Here is a 16,640-nt window from a genome sequence, read left to right on the forward strand (position 1 = left end):
AAAGATATTTGAAACATCTTTGTTAGATATGAGAGGGAAAAAAAAGTATGCATATTATTGCACTCGTGATTGAACTAACTTTTGTTTTGCAACACATTTTCAAAAACCTATCTGAAATCTGATTTTCTATCTAAAAACAAAGTAAAGCGGGATTTTATAATATAATATTGTTAGGAAATTTTCCGGGGTTCTTTTGGATAGTGGGGGTTATATGGTGTGAAGAACGCTCAATCACCAGGCGGCAGTAGAAAATAAAACAACGACGTTTATTTACACGAAGACACACAGGACAGCACAAAGCCGACAACTATATACAGCACAGAAGAGGATTATCTTCAGCCGAGACGTGCAGCAACAACAGCAGCATATAACAAGACAGACAGACAAGTAGCGCACAGCTTAGTTCAGCACTAGCTTCACTCCGTCGCTGCTCCGCTTAACTCTGGAAGGCCAGTTCTTTAGCGTCGATTCCGACTACTCTTCACTCTGTCGCTTCCGACTACAACTCTCCGATCTGGTTCACCACCCCTGGCAGCCGCGGTCGCCTCCTTTTATAGGTCTCAGGAGGCGGGGCTAGAAGCCTCTCCACCAATCAGGAACTTTCGATGCGTATCTCGGTTCCTACTGGATGGACCGGGAAAATTCTCGATGTTTCGAGTATAATCTATTTTGGCGCCAAAGTCGCCAAATTCGTCGCCAAATGGTTGCCAAGTTTGTCGCCAAGTTCCGGAACCTCCGACGCGACACCGGACTCCGTCCAGTACAGATGACTGTAAAACCTTCTTTCCGATGGTGGAACCAACTATGCTGGGAAGCAGCATTACAGATTTGTAACAATATACATTATACCTTAAAAAACTACTGGAATATAACCAAAACTACTAGAATGCTTTAACCGGTTTATACAAAAATCTTTTTATTCAGAAGTTATTCTCCCTATGTTATTTGAATTCTTGTTTAAACTCATTCAATAACTTCTTTCTAGGATTTATCCTGTCTACATATTGGTGATTTTATTCTCCTGTTTTGACTACATAATGTCATCTGGTCCTCTAATGCATCATTTTACACACCCTTATGTTGATAACTGTTATAAAAATTGGTGGGCTAACTTATTGTTCATCAATAACTTCTATGCCGTTGATAAACCGGTAAGAAGTCTTAATTTTTTTTAAAACTTTGTTCAATAGAAGCAGAAAATAGAAACATTGTTTTCTAATATATTTATTATACTAGAAACAATATAAGACGACTTTTTAATAAATTGTTACCATAAAATTTATATTTTTAAAAGGTTTCATTTATAATTTTGTCTCTTTCAATAATTCACCTTTTCTTCCTATTTTAGAAAACATATATTAATCCATCTTTTACATTATTCAAAATTGTATCAGTCTCTTAAATATTTTCTGTATGATGTTAACTTAATATCTTTACAGCCTCTTTTATTTGTAGAGTATACAAAACGACTGTAGAAAATAGGTACATCCAAGAGATGAATTCCCTAAACTTTTCGATGGTATTGTAGTGATTGTAGCGCCATCTTTCATTCATGTCATTCTAAAGCGCTACCTATCTACTTTCCCTAATACAATCTATGTTAATACTTTGCCCGGGAAATCCCCGTTGTATGCATAGCAGTGATGTTCCGATAGTTGTTAGTGAAATAAAGAGTTTATTTTTCTAATAGCGATGAAATGCTTTATACAACACTCTACATGAACATCGCCACAATGGTGACCTGGATAAGAAACCTCGCATCTCGTTTGATTTAATTTGGTTAATATTATCTTACTAAGTTTCGTTTTGAAACGACAGCGCACTATCATGATGGAGGAAGTCTCAGCGGTGAAGATGCCGAACTTCATTCCGTCCGACCCTTCCCTCTGGTTTACGATGGTGGAATCAACATTAGAATTTTCTATTCCAAAGCCAATAACAGCTTCTAGCACTAAATGCAACTACTGCGTGAGTACCTTACCTCCTGAAATCGCGATAACTGTGTGCGATATTATTCTTTCACCAGACGCAACCGACCCTTACAGCCAACTAAAATTATTTCTCCGCCACCAATTTTGGGCGGTGTGAGATGAGTGAGGATAGAATTTGGGACCTTGTGGCTCGCAGTCCAGTAACATAACCATGATACCAAAACAATTATTCGGATAGCAGGGCTGTTAACTGCCTTATATGCTATTCACCACAGTATAATTTCGGAATCAGAAACTTCCGGAATAGTGATTGATTCTCGCTGCCGTGGTGGGTACAGAAATGTTGAAGGGTTGGCTGCATACTGCCGATGATGGGAAATGTTTCGTACAAAGAGGTTATGCCCTGATCGGATATGACCTTTAGAACGAAACCATAATTATCGCCAATGATGTCGTAGCATTCTGCTCATTCAGATTCTTCCGAATACCTCAAGACGGGTCGGAGATGCCGATTACGATTATTTCATTACGTTGATCAAACAAAATATTTGATTGGGTAATAATGTTTGGATTCGTTTTCCTAAATAACAACTGTAGGAGATGCAAGTGAATATTGCTTCAGCTATATTTGGGATTGAGCAATACAATATGTGTAACGTCTGGAAATGAAGGGTTTGAATTTGAGTTTGATGGAGTTTACTGGCGCTAAAACCATTTCTGATTATGCAGCGCCAACCATAAGGTATATGCAAACATATGGTTCATTAAAAAGGTGCATGGTCACATTTTAAAAGGTTATTCAAAGCCTCTGCTCACTGTCACAAATACTCTATTCTAGAGGGGGGAAAAACTGTTGTAAAGATTTGAAGCATTAAAAGAGAATGAGCAATACTCATATAAAATAGAAGAATCCTATCACTTTTAATAAGGTAAAAAGATGAGGATGAGGAACTTTGTTAAGGATGTCTTTTAAAACAAGGTGAGGCGAATGAAAACACTGAACTCGTTGAGAATTAAAACGTTGGCATTCTATAAGAATGTGTCGAACTGTCAAAATGCATTGGCATATTGTACATCGAGGGGCGGGCTCCGCCAACAACAAGTGTTTATGTGTAAGTCTCGTATGGTCAATTCTTAAGCGAGTAGTAATTGTATCCAATTTTCTGCTAGGTAAACTGGGCCAAAATTCGATGGAATATTTAATAGAATGAAGCTTATTTACCTCTTTTCTGTCCCATTCTGATTGCCATTCCAGATTTAGAATGGTTTTTATGTATCTCCTGATGTCGCTAAAAGGAACAGGGTCATTTAAAAGGTTGGTAGCCGATTTCGCTGCCTCGTCAGCCAATTCATTGCCCGGTATACCTGCATGTGAGGAAACACAGCAAACTAGGAGTGAATAGCTTTTACATGTAAGACTATCGTGCAATTCACGAACTTTAAATGAAGCGATGGAGTGATGTTAAGGATTCTAAAACACTCAGCGAGTCTGAATAAATAATATAATTGTCGGGGGGACCATTAGAAATTTGTGATAATGCATAAAGGATAGCAAAAATTTCTGCTGTAAAAACCGAACATGATGGAGGAATGAGTTACCATTCAATGATTAATTCCAATCCCAATCTCAGTTTTCACTAAATAATTTTCGTAAAAATATCCTTTTTGTCCACGGCAAAAATCCATTACATTAACATTTTTTAAAAATTTAAACATTATTTTCTATCTTATAAGTGCATTATTTATGATCTATTTAATTTTCAGTGTTCCAAATGCACCATTTGAAAATTAATTTAAATAAATGACGATTTTTTTTATTTCAGTGTTTGGGGCATTCGTGGTATATTGCGTCAGATCTCCAACTATATATAGCTGCATTACTAATTCTGCTACCACTTTTGAGGTAACAATCTTTTTTCTTTGAAAATAAGGAAAATTAATTTCATATTCAGAACAAATAAAAGTATTGATAACATATCGGAAAGTTTTAAGTGAAATGAGGGAAAAGTGTTCTTTTTATAAATTTTATAAAATCACACAACTTTTGTTTGAAAATTTTACAAAATTAGTATTAAAGCCACTTGTAATTTGCTGATTATTTTTATTACTAAAAAAAGTCCACAAGCAATATGTTGCGAGTTTATAATAGTACAAATTGTACTTATAGCTTGTTGTACGCTTGCATATGTATAAAATTTACTTATAATTGTTACTAGGTGCTAGTTTAATGTCCACTTCACTATAGATAATAGTCCTTACTAATGCATTATTTTCTTTTTTGTTGATGTGATGACTTTCCCATTTAATATGATTGTTGTGATATTGGGCATGAAAAACATAATTTTAATTTGTAAATTAAAAAAAAACATGATAATTTGTTGATTATCAGCTGCATAAGAAAATCAATTAATACATTCCTTTGTAAAGGAAAGATCTCAATAAAATTATACGCTATCTCTGTTACAAATAAAAATATAATTCTGACATTTGAATTCCTAAAATGTATCTTACCATTAGTTTTTACTTAGGTATAACAGTTAACTAAATTAATAAAAGAAATTATATATTGTTAATGTATATTATTTACCTAATATTATTGATTGTTAATAACTACGTTAAAATCTGTGAAGATTTCGATTTTTGTATTTTGAGTAAAAATTATCTCTAAATATTTGACTGAATTCTCATATTTTACTCATTATATTTATATACTAGACTATACTATACTAGACTTTATATACTAGACTCTGTGTTAATTTCTGTCTATTTTAGACCATTTTTTTAATTATCTTGCAATAAATCGTCTACTTTAATTCTGATAAATGTGGAAAGCTGCAAATTAGTATAAAGGTACATTTTTCTGTTATAAATGAAAGAGGCGTAGGGAACGTAAATCAAGTGTTTCAAATAAAGCAGTTTCAAAAATTATAAATACTTTTATACCTATTTTTTATTCAGTTCGTTTTTCTGGAAATGTTGCTATTTCAATATTGTTATTTTAATTTATATTTCATTTAAATGATTTGTAATGGTTTATGTATACATTTACTGATTAAAGATACTAATAAATGAGATGGAGAGGTCTCCTTGAAATTTTCTCGCATACTTTCTCATAAAGGATTTATCCATTTACTCATTCACTCATAAAAGTGTTGATCTTAGACAAAGTCGCAAATCTCCTGCATGGGATTGGAGAACAATGATTAGGAAATAAAGATCTTTGGCGAGTTTTTAGTGTTTTTACTGAAATAATCGCATGATTTGGCGATTTTTTTGGTAGCACGTTGTTATTAGTACCTGAAATTCGAATTCAACTTTTAGGCGTATTTTTTCAAACCGATTGAAACTTAAATTTGACACAGCACTAATCACCAAATCACATACCATATTTCTTATACTTAAATAACTGCGTTCCTGAATTGTTCGCCATTACATGTTTATGAAAGTACAGACCAATAAAAGACAACACCTTGCCAGATTTGGTTCCGAATATAATATATATTTACACTTTAAAGGTTAAAATTTGGGAACCAAATTTCATCCAAAAAGTTTTTTTTTTTCGTATCGCAGTTATTGTGTTTATACCAGAGAGCCGGAGACAGACTTCCTCTCAATGAATTTCTTTCAAACTTTGATAGATACTTACAGATTTGGCATAATGGTCACATTCCAAATGTCATTGGTCTAGCTTAAAATGTTTTAGAATTATCACGTATACAAAAAGACATGCATAGTGCACAAAATATATTTTTTGAAATAATTGAGGTCTAAGACGTGGATATTCATCAAAATCTTGAGTTCAAATATTTTGATGAGTACAATATTTTCTGTATACTTCGATTCGAATTTTTTATAACTAAAAATTTTCCTTATAATTGCTGAATTAAATAATCGTTGCCATTAATTATGGAAACGATAACATTTTATTAAATTAACTCTTTCTGGCATAAATATGTTTGATTACTAAAAAAATAATAAGTAATATTTCTGAGATGCAAAATAATAAGTAATATTTCTAAGCTTGAATCTTTAAACCATTTTTCTCTGTTTGTTTTACTTCAAACCATGTCTACAACAAAACGATTAGAGTCAAACATAATTTAGGCAAAGTATTTGAAACTTATTCCTTAAACTTACAAATATCAACAATAAAATTGCGTATAGATTTTTAGAAATATTGATTAGTAAAAAATTTTTAAATAATAAAATTTAAAAATTGATCGTATTTTCCAAAAAAATTCCAAGAATTAATAGTAAAATTTGTTTTTCTCAAAAATTGAATTAGATAAGAAAAATTGGTTCCCAAGTTCTATTAAGTTCATAAAGTTTTTTCAAAAAATATTAATTGAATAAGAGGAAGCATTTTTTAAAACTGGATAATTTTTAAGACGAATCTTAAAATTTTATATTTCTGAACAGGAAAATACTTTAATATACAAATTTCTGCATAGCAAAGCAAACTTTTATCAAAATTGTAGAATAAAGTTTTTGAATACCATGTCCGCTTTCTCAACCACTTAAAGACTCAGAGTTCATTGGTTCTCTGGGCTAAAATCTAACTTAAAAAAGAATGCAATGGAAACTGATGTTTGTTGATTAGGGAAAATGTTAAAAAATCGCTTCAGTATATTGTCCGTTTGTTTTAATTGTGTTATGAGCGGAATAAAGTACTTTAAATGGCAAAAACACTTAAGATTTTTCTTGGTTTATTTTAAACTGTGAGAAAGACACTCTTCAAAGGCATTCATATCAATATACAAGTATCGTATATAATATATTCATTTGCAAAATAACTTTATGGAACAATTAGTCCGCATTGCTATTGCATATCGAACAAATTATTGATAAAGCGATTAATTATTATTTATAAGTCATTAGTCTCTTCCGCAAATATCTGATTCGTATTATGATGCTTTAAGAAACTCTTTAAAATATTTTTTTTCTTTTCAGATGGCCAAAAGTGGGAATACTATTGTCTGTATTAGCTATCATTGCATCCGTCATATTTACAGGTGTTCAAACCTACGTTAAAGATTTGGCTCCTACGATGCTTTTTGTACAACCCGATCCAGCGTAAGTACTATGCAATAATAATATGAACAATATTTCATAGCTTTGAATATAGATATTTATAAATTAAAGAAAATTATGAATATATGTATATATCGATTTCTGATCATATTTAATCATATCTACAACAAATATAAATATAATATTAATTCATCTCTTCCACTAAATGAGGTCATATTTAAACTTTCAAAACAATATTTCGAACCAAGTTATTAACACAAAGTTAATATAAATATTAAAGTCTCATAAAAAATAATAAATACAAAATTAAATGAATTAAAAGAGTATATATATAAAGTGATAATTAAGTTAGAAGACTATGCAGTGATGCTGTCGTAATATAGGACAATAATTTTTTTAAAAATTGAGATTAAAATGCATATTTATCACTAATTTCGGGAAGCTGAAAATGAATTTTGTTAATGAAAATTTGAAATTAGCTCTTATTCCTAAATATCTGTAATTTAAACTTGTTTTAATGTTTCACAATATGTTTATGTTAAGAATTTATTTCATGTTAAGAGTCAACATTGAATGTCTCTCAAAAATAGTTCGGCATATTTATAAGGAACTAGTTTATCTGCAATATTTTCTCTATTTTCGTAATTATTTGTTAATAGACAATTATTTTTTTCGTCGATTGCATGCCCTCAGTTTTCACAAAATAAATCTAAATGACACCACAAGAAATAATTTTTAAAGTCTTAGCGGAATTAAATTTCTTATATCCACACAAAATATTCTTCATTAATTTCTTTTAATCCTTCATCATCCTATTTCCTCTCAAATTCATTAACGCATCAATAAAAAGATTCCAAATGTCTTTGTCCTCTTGTCGGAAAACTTACGAAATTTGCATTCAACACAAATGTAATGCGTGCAACTGGTTTAAATAGCATATCTATTAACTATAAGATGATCAGATCACATTCTTGATCTTAGTTCTTATTGTAAGATTTTATAACATAAGGCCAATTTTTACTCAACTGCTCCAAACATATGGTAGAAAATGTTAAAAAAATAATCACAGTATGAATTTTGATTAAAGATTTCACTTTAATTAAGAACCAAATTTAAAAATCTTTAACAAATAACTTGAAACAAAATAGAAAACGTGGTTGACAAAATTATAATAACTAAAAAAGATATTTGCTTCTATATGATATTATGACGCCAATGACTTGCAAAAATATAAAAATATGTGATTGGGAACTTTCTCACAGCTGTTTTCTAAGTTTTGGACTTAGCGTTAAGATCTCCATTTCCTTCTGAGACGACCCTCTAAATTTAGATTCAGGTAAGCACCAAAATAAATGTGCTGAGGTTGACAAAATTCAGACTTAGTAGCTTTCTTTTTCTGCTGGGCTCGATGGGAGGTATTATCAAATTTGAATGAATTTTCGTTTTGCTGGATAATTAAAAGAATCCAGCCCCTTAAATGGCCATAAGAAATATTTACATGTCATTGAAACCCTTATGACAATTTTTTTTCGTGAAAAGAATTTATTTTAAAAATGTAATATTCATTAAACTGTTTTTTGATGCAGAAAGCCGTAACTTGAAATATTTAACATTGATTTGTAAAATTCGATGGCATTATTTACTGGTATCACGAATTCAATCTTAAAAATTATTCATGATGGAAATCTTTGAATCAGTCACAGTTACCGTTATCGGCTGAATTCTTCGAGAAATGTTATATATTTTGAAAAAACATTAAATATTATGTTAAACGAAATAATAAAGAATTTAAGTCAATGAGCGATTCCTGAATGTTTATTACCTTATCACTAAATATCTGGATGTTCAGTTATCATTAAACACTTAGTTCCAGGAAAAAAAATATTTTTACTGCTACTCGTACTTTATACGAAAATAAGATAATAGCAGTCAAACCAGAATTTTTTATATACCCCTTTGTAATTTCTCAATTTTCTTTTTTCAAATAAAAATCATTTTTAGAAAAAAAAATCATTCGGCAATATCAGCCGCTTTAAATACTTGGTTTGTCAACTGAATCATTATAGGGTTTTCCCTTGTAATTTCTGTTCAAGCTAGCATATATTTGTACTACATAGTAACTCAAACATTTCCTTGATTTAATTTCTCTTGAATTCTTCAAACCTTTCCTTTCTAGTATAATGAAAAATTGGTCATATATCAAAAACAAATGAATGAGATTCGTATAATTATGCGTTTAACTGTTTTATAGAGATAAAAGAAACACTTTTATGTATTTTCTCAAAAATTTATTTTTTTATTTTCAAAATATGAATTTGTTTTCTATAGGGAGCGAACAGAATTTTGGAAGGATTTGTACTTTACTCCGTTCACACATATTGGACCTTACTGCATTGGAATATTAGCTGGTTATCTCTTAGTCACACGGCCAAATTTCAAAATGTCTGCAGTAAGTATGAATATAATCACAAAAGTTCAAATGGCTTTTTAATCTCTTTTTTTTTCTTCACAGTAGCCTCATTGCAAAGAAGGTACTGTAAAAAAACTATTAACTCTAAAGTGAATTTAATTCTTATACATATATTTTTCACAAAATCCCAGTTTTATATCCCATTGGGACAGATTTATTTTAAATGAAGATAGGAGAGATTTTACTAATCGACTGAGAAAATATTCTTTATAGATATCCATAATATGGTTAAGAACTGATAGGAGATCCCTGTTAAGCTTTATACAATTCATCTAATTCATGAATTGTAAAACTATTCATTTATGATTTTAAGTGTGTATAAATTACCTTATGAAGATTAATCTATAGATATTCTACAAGGCTTCATTAATGTATTAAAGGTGATATCAAAAAATCTAGCAGACACACCCTGAGAAATGTTTATATGATTTTTTTTCATCATAAGATACTAAAGACACTATAAAAGATATATTCAGATGACACACCCTGAGAAATGTTTATATGATTTTATTTCATCACAAGATACTAATGACACTATAAAAGATATATTCAGATGATGAAGAAAGCGCGCATGAGTATGTGGTTTATACTTATCAGATGAATATTTTACACTGTAGATGTTAAATATAAGATGACAGTTGAAATGTTGGAGAAATTGGTTGCAGAAGGACTATTTATTTGAATCCGAAGAAATTCATATGTTGAGATAAAGTTTAGAAGAATTTCTGTTGCATAAAATGAATATTATCTCAACTTTCAGTCGCCATATATCCAATAAGTAAAACATATAGATGTAGTGACAAATTAGAATGAATATCAAATATAACATTCCTTTTCAGGAAGCAGTCAAAGCAAATAACGTAATCATGCAACAGAGTACACTGAAAATTCGTTTTAGGGAGATATGAAAGTAATAAAATATTCCAATGGGTTTTTTTTGTGTGCATGTGGGTTTCCTAAGCTCATCAGTTATGCTGAATAATGCATTCTTTATTTGCTCAGAGTAATAAAATATTCCAATGGGTTTTTTTTGTGTGCATGTGTGTTTCCTAAGCTCATCAGTTATGCTGAATAATGCATTCTTTATAGCTCAGAGTAAAGCTATTACTTCGCAAATCTTAATCTAGAAGGATACTTATACATTTAATAACTATGTAATGAAAAATTTGTCTTTAAATTCCAATTTTCAATTTTTTTTTTCGATTACCTTGTTCTTGATGTAACTATATTTTTATTAAAAGACTTAACTTTTTTCAGACTGTTCAAATAATCGGTTGGATTGCTGCATTTATCTGTTGTTTCTCTACAGTATACGGTCCAGTAAATTGGAACGGTGGAAAAGAGATAAACTTTTTTGCTGGATTGATGTATGCCAGTTTCCACAGAATTGCTTGGGCGCTGGGAGTAGCATGGCTGATTGTATGTTGCGCTACAGGACGTGGAGGTCTGTTAGTTTTTATCCAGTTAGTTTGTAGTAGTTTGTAGTTAGTTTACAATTTTTTTTAAATATAATAGATTGTCGTTAACATAACTTTAATTCATAGGACTTAAATTACAGAAGATTTATTTTCATCAATTATTTCTTATTTTAGAGCTTCCGTGTAAGTAGTAAATCGATATTTCATTTGTATCACTGATTATAGCGAAGAAGATTTAGATAAGATACTCAGATAAAAATTTATTATATTCATTTTCTGAGTCTTTAATATGATATATGAATTTATTTTATTATATTTTTGCATATCTTCAGCATAGCATGTATTGTTTTCGTTGTATAGGATACGGAATAATAACAAAAACCTCATACCTAATATGATAAATAGAAATGGTTGCCAGGCTTTTATTTTAATTCAAGTACAGAAATGAGGGTTTCTTGTTTTTGAAATATAGCACAAATTATAAACAGCGTGGAAATAAACCTTTTTTCCCTACAATATTTATTATCTGCCAAACTGAAATTCCTTCTTTAAAAATTCCAAAACTTATCTTTAATATCTTATAATTCCAATGTTATCTTTAATAACTGGTTTTACTTGTCTATGAAAATGTTTTACTAATATTTAATGCAATTAAATAAAAAATTTATCAAAAATATATTTTGATAAAACTTATTCCAATCTGATGTCAAAATCATCAGAGATCCCGTTGTCAAAATGAACCAAATACCATTCAGGTTTTTTAAAAAAAAGCTTTGAATAAAAAATGCAGTTAGACCAAAAAATAAATTTTATTTTTAGGTGGCATTTTCAGCAAAAACTAATAAATAAATGGGATCAAATCAGAATTTATGCACCAACTATTGGAGGCATGTTGACATAAATTCGAATAAAAAAAACCATCATCATTTATAGATATATAGAAATCTTAACAAAACGAAAAGAATCAAAAGACATCAAAAGGGAAGGGTCGAAGCTTTTGGAATCAAAATACAAAAATCAATTATTACAACAAAAGCACTGTAAATGGGTTATGCAAAATTGCATTAATGTTTGAGTGATTACAAAAAAAGGCGCATACATAAACGCATGACCTGCAGAATAACATTCACAGAAAATATTCTTTTATTATTCAACCTTGGGGTAAGTCAATCATCTAACTCTCCGACCCGCCACGAAGGCACACGGATTTAAACCATTAAAACTGAATGACCGGACCGCCGCAACAGCAACATTGGCGGGAGTCCTAAGGGCCGTCACCGGCCATGGTGCAACCCTCCCCGAAGGAAGTACGTTCCGCCATCGATGGGAGGAGGCAGATACCCCACCTATTAGTGTACCCTCCAGGGTGGCGAGATCCAACCACCATGCCGGAAGCATCTCATTCTCATTTCGAGGTGCCCCCCGGGGGTTCAACATTGGGGTAACATTTTCAATGTTCTGATTTTGTGTTTGTGTATAAAATACTGCATTGCCAACTTTCTTCTTTCTTTGTTGCGGAAATCATCTTCCGCAAACATATGAAATTTGGTTTTATTTCGTTTATTGACTGTAATAGCAGATGCCTCCAAACATAGAAAATTATTTATGATCATCTTGTTCACTATGTTGAGTTCATATCAAACTTATATTTGTAAACTGCAATGAAGAGAACCAATAAGGTTAGTTCTACAGTACAAGATGCATTCCCAATACCCTTCAGATTCTTCCAAACACATATTAATCTAACAATTGATTCAGAAATGTTACATCTTTGGGAAAATCTTTGGTTTTCTTTTTATCTGATGAAATAAATAATATTTTTTCAGGTGTCATAAATTATATTCTGTCATGGAAGATCTTCATTCCTTTGGGAAGATTAACATTCATTGCCTACCTCATCCATCCTTTAGTACAAGTTGCATTCATGGGGAATCTGCGCCACATTTTTGTTCCAAGCCACTTGTTTATTGTAAGTTATATCATATAACATTTTCTGTACATTTAATTGTTGCTTTTCACTAATAACATATATTTTTATTGGTTTTGTTATCCTTCTTTCTTTTTCGAATTCCTTTGTTAAATGCTCCTTTAATTAGACTCTAAATTCCTGTCTATGAACTCCTTTACCGATAAGATTTCTAGTCATACGATTTCTACTATTCTAACGATTTGTAAATTTTTACAAAATAATTTTAGATAATTGTTTGCAGCAGCCTATATTTGTTGGAAATAAAATTTAAACTATATTAATAATTGGATTTTTTTACAATAAAAGAAAATGAATTAAAATTTTAAAATTAGAATATGAAGAAAACGAGTAAAAATTACGAAACATCTTATGGTATGCAGACCAATATGCAGAAAACTGAAATCTCGAAGCACCCGCTTTGCTGTTGGCAGCCCATTATTTTAAACTAAATAATTTTCGAGTGATTAAATAGTTGCGAGGAAAATTATTTTGTGAAATCAAGGAAAAGTTGCAAGATTTAGAATTAAAAAACAAACGTAAAACTTTTCCCGGGGAGTGGGAATGTATGTGAAGAGGACATCAATAAATATAATTGACTGTTTGACCTGTAAATATGTCTATAGACGGTACAAAACAATTTACGTTTGTTTATAAACGGCCGGCAACTTTACCAGTAGAGAAAAATGTAGACTAAAATTTTCACCGTTATCCAAAAAATTGCATCATTATCTTATATCATCTCAAGTTTTTAGAAATTTGAAAAAATAAATATTAATGAGAAGTGTTTATAATAACTTTTAGGTACATATAAGGCTTATTTAAAGAAAGAAAAACCCCTCAAAATTTGTAAGCAAATGAAATTTATTTGTGTTCATTTCACTATAGAAAATATCTTTAGTTAAAATTTAAAGATAAAAATAACTGGAATAAAACTGAATTTCTCTATTGAATGAAATATTTATTTGTAATTTCTTAAATAAATAAAGAATGCCGTTTCAGAAATTACGATGACCATCTATGTTTTAATATTTCAAAATTTTTATTGGTTATAGAAAATCGTAACTGAGAAAATTTTCCCCGCTTTTTTTTTAAATATCAAATATAAATTGCTCCTCCTAAACATGAATTTTCATATCTTCATATCAAGAAATAATAAAAAGCACACATTTTTATAATTTAACACTTCCATATCTGCTTTGCATGCATTTAAAACAAATTCATTGAATATTTAGAACTTCGAAACTTTATTCAACTATTGAAAAATATTTATATTCAACAGATTATTTACTAATTATATTCCAAAAACAGAAAAAAATATTAAAAAATTCCTTGTAAGTCTAAACAACATTTTCCGTTTTTCATTAAAAGAAATATATGATTGTAACTTTGGCAATTCAATAATTTAACCCACATGTAGTCCAAAAAGCCACAGACAAGAGGCAGACGAGTAAAAGGTAACCGCTCCGGTATCATTAACTATAGCTAACTGCCTTTGACAGCAGAAGTATCGCCTTCTAAAGTAAAATTTTAGTAAGAGCTAAAAAAACCACAGTTATGCTTCTAATGAACTTATTTGGTTTGTATGCGTTTTTTAAAATTCATGTAGGATTTAAATGCATGCAACGTAATCGTAATAATTGTAATACTACTTGTAGTTGGAATGTTTAATGAACTTAAGTGTCCACCTATATACACATACATAGTGATTTTGTTGTGTGTTAATGAAGTATTAATGCTCTGCAATTAAGTTTTATCAACTGATGACTAACTTCTAGTTTTATTATTATTACAGGTTTGGATTTTCATTGCTGATTTATGGGTTTCTTATGCTATTGCATTCGCCGCATGTATGCTAGTAGAGGCTCCTATGATGTCGCTGGAGAAAATAATTCTCAGAAAAGGCGATAAAAAAACGGAAGATCCTTCTTTAGCTCGTAGCAACAGCATTCTAAAGGGCACACTGAAGCCAGAGAAAAATGGGGACATTGCTTTCATTGTTGTTAGTGATTCAGATAAATCTTTGGGAAAAGACAATGAAACATTTAGTAAACTGTAGACTAATGATGCACAAATAACAGTATGTATGTATAAAAAATTCCTCAGGTACTACAAGGAGTTTTGAACTTTAATCAATTTTTCATGGTGGCTGTTGAAAAAGATCATGTGCAGTCATTTATTATTGAAAGCTAATGATCTATTTTATCATTATTTATCAGCAGGAAGTCTGATTATCGCTTATTTGGGGAAGGTATTACTTCTATACCACTTCTTTTATCAAACACATATATGTAATTTGAACGCAACGAAAGAAGAAATTCGAAGATGCATTTTGTTTATTATTTAAATGACAGAAGTTAAGGAAGTTTCTTGAAAAATTATTTCAGTCAAACTGGGAAGATTTGAAATTGTCATTAGAAGAAAGAAGATTGGAGAAATGATCATTTTGAAATATTTATTCTTATGCTTTAAAGATAGGAATAGTGTTTTAAGGATAATTTTAAAAATATTAAATTTGAATACACTTCAAAGATTTTATGAGATCTTGGTTGGATAAAGCAAAATGAAATATCGCCGTTCACTAAAACAATGAAAAGCTCTGAAAAAGTTATTTTAATTTCATGGCTCATTTTTTATTGCAAACTACCAGATAATAATTTTGTTTTATTGCAAAATTATAACTGCAACTAATAATTTTCTTTCGGTTTCTCTTTTTCATCGATATTATTAGAATATATTTGTGCTTTATATTAAAAAAAAATCGTTTGTTTCAACAATCGCCTTCTTCTTCTAAATTCTGAATCTTACAATTTGACTTTTACCATGTAAAAATTTATATACATATACATTGCAACTATTTTTAACATTTTTCATAAAAATGTTTTATTCTTTTAACAATATATACTGAAATATATTTTATCATTCCAATTCTAACGACATAAAATTATTATACTCATTTTTTCGAAAAATTCCTGTATATAAAATTACGATTCTTAGCTGAAGTAGTTAAGAAAAAAATATTATCGTAAGATAGCTGTTTAAAATAATTAATCAAAAATGTGAATATTTTGTTTTATGTTGTATTTTTATTAGCTTTGAATTCATTGAAATATTTAAGAATAAGTTTTAAAAGTTTTATAGGCTTATAATGTTATTCTATTACCAATAGGAGTGATACCTATAGTAGTGACAATGATGTTTGCTTGTGAAGTAACTACTTTAGAATAATGATTGAATTTTCCAAAACTGGTACACGTTTCCAAAAGAATTCCTTTGTATTATTTTTTAAATAAACAAAAGAAAATATTTCTTTAAAACATAAAAATAATTTAAAATATTTCAGAAAAATCAGTTTGTGGAAAGAATCAGATTGATTCATAGAAGTGTTCTATTCTTAGATGTTTTAATTTAAGGTTTTCAATAAAGGATTTCTTTGGAACTTTTATTTCTTGAAATCAAATGAATCTGAATATTAGCGTTCTTACGCTTATTAACTTTAATGATTCAAAGAAAATCTCATATTACATTTAATTATTTTTCATTCTATTATTCACCATGAATTTAAAATTTAAGTGAGACTTTAATTTATTAATTAATTATTTAATATAAATAAAAATCAAGGATGGCATTCATGAAATTATTAGAGAAATGTTTCAATAAATCGGAATAGAAGCTAATTTTCCAGCACCATATTTATTTACTTATTTATTTTTTCATTTTTCGAAATTAAATAATTTTTTTTAATTTGAACGTTTTACCTGTATTCTTGATGTGCATGCCTGCAAATTATATTGAAGATGATTTTGCTTCAATTTATATTTCCA

At 29.7% G+C, this 16,640-nt stretch overlaps 1 protein-coding gene across 2 annotated transcripts in view; it reads left to right on the top strand.

Moving 5' to 3' along the window:
- The window catches only part of LOC129962530 (nose resistant to fluoxetine protein 6-like), a 51,177-nt gene extending 35,512 nt beyond the window's left edge, over nucleotides 1–15,665 (top strand). For both annotated transcript variants that reach the window (XM_056076285.1, XM_056076286.1), the window contains exons 10-16: nucleotides 986–1,151; nucleotides 3,755–3,834; nucleotides 6,882–7,004; nucleotides 9,291–9,411; nucleotides 10,690–10,876; nucleotides 12,677–12,819; nucleotides 14,612–15,665. In XM_056076285.1, coding sequence (XP_055932260.1) covers nucleotides 986–1,151; nucleotides 3,755–3,834; nucleotides 6,882–7,004; nucleotides 9,291–9,411; nucleotides 10,690–10,876; nucleotides 12,677–12,819; nucleotides 14,612–14,875 — 1,084 coding nt within the window. In that variant the 3' untranslated portion in view covers nucleotides 14,876–15,665. The remainder of the gene's footprint in view (nucleotides 1–985; nucleotides 1,152–3,754; nucleotides 3,835–6,881; nucleotides 7,005–9,290; nucleotides 9,412–10,689; nucleotides 10,877–12,676; nucleotides 12,820–14,611) is intronic.
- Nucleotides 15,666–16,640: the final 975 nt, after the last annotated feature.

The sequence above is a fragment of the Argiope bruennichi genome, chromosome 3 (assembly GCF_947563725.1).
Source record: "Argiope bruennichi chromosome 3, qqArgBrue1.1, whole genome shotgun sequence".
NCBI classification, from domain to species: Eukaryota; Metazoa; Arthropoda; class Arachnida; order Araneae; family Araneidae; genus Argiope; species Argiope bruennichi.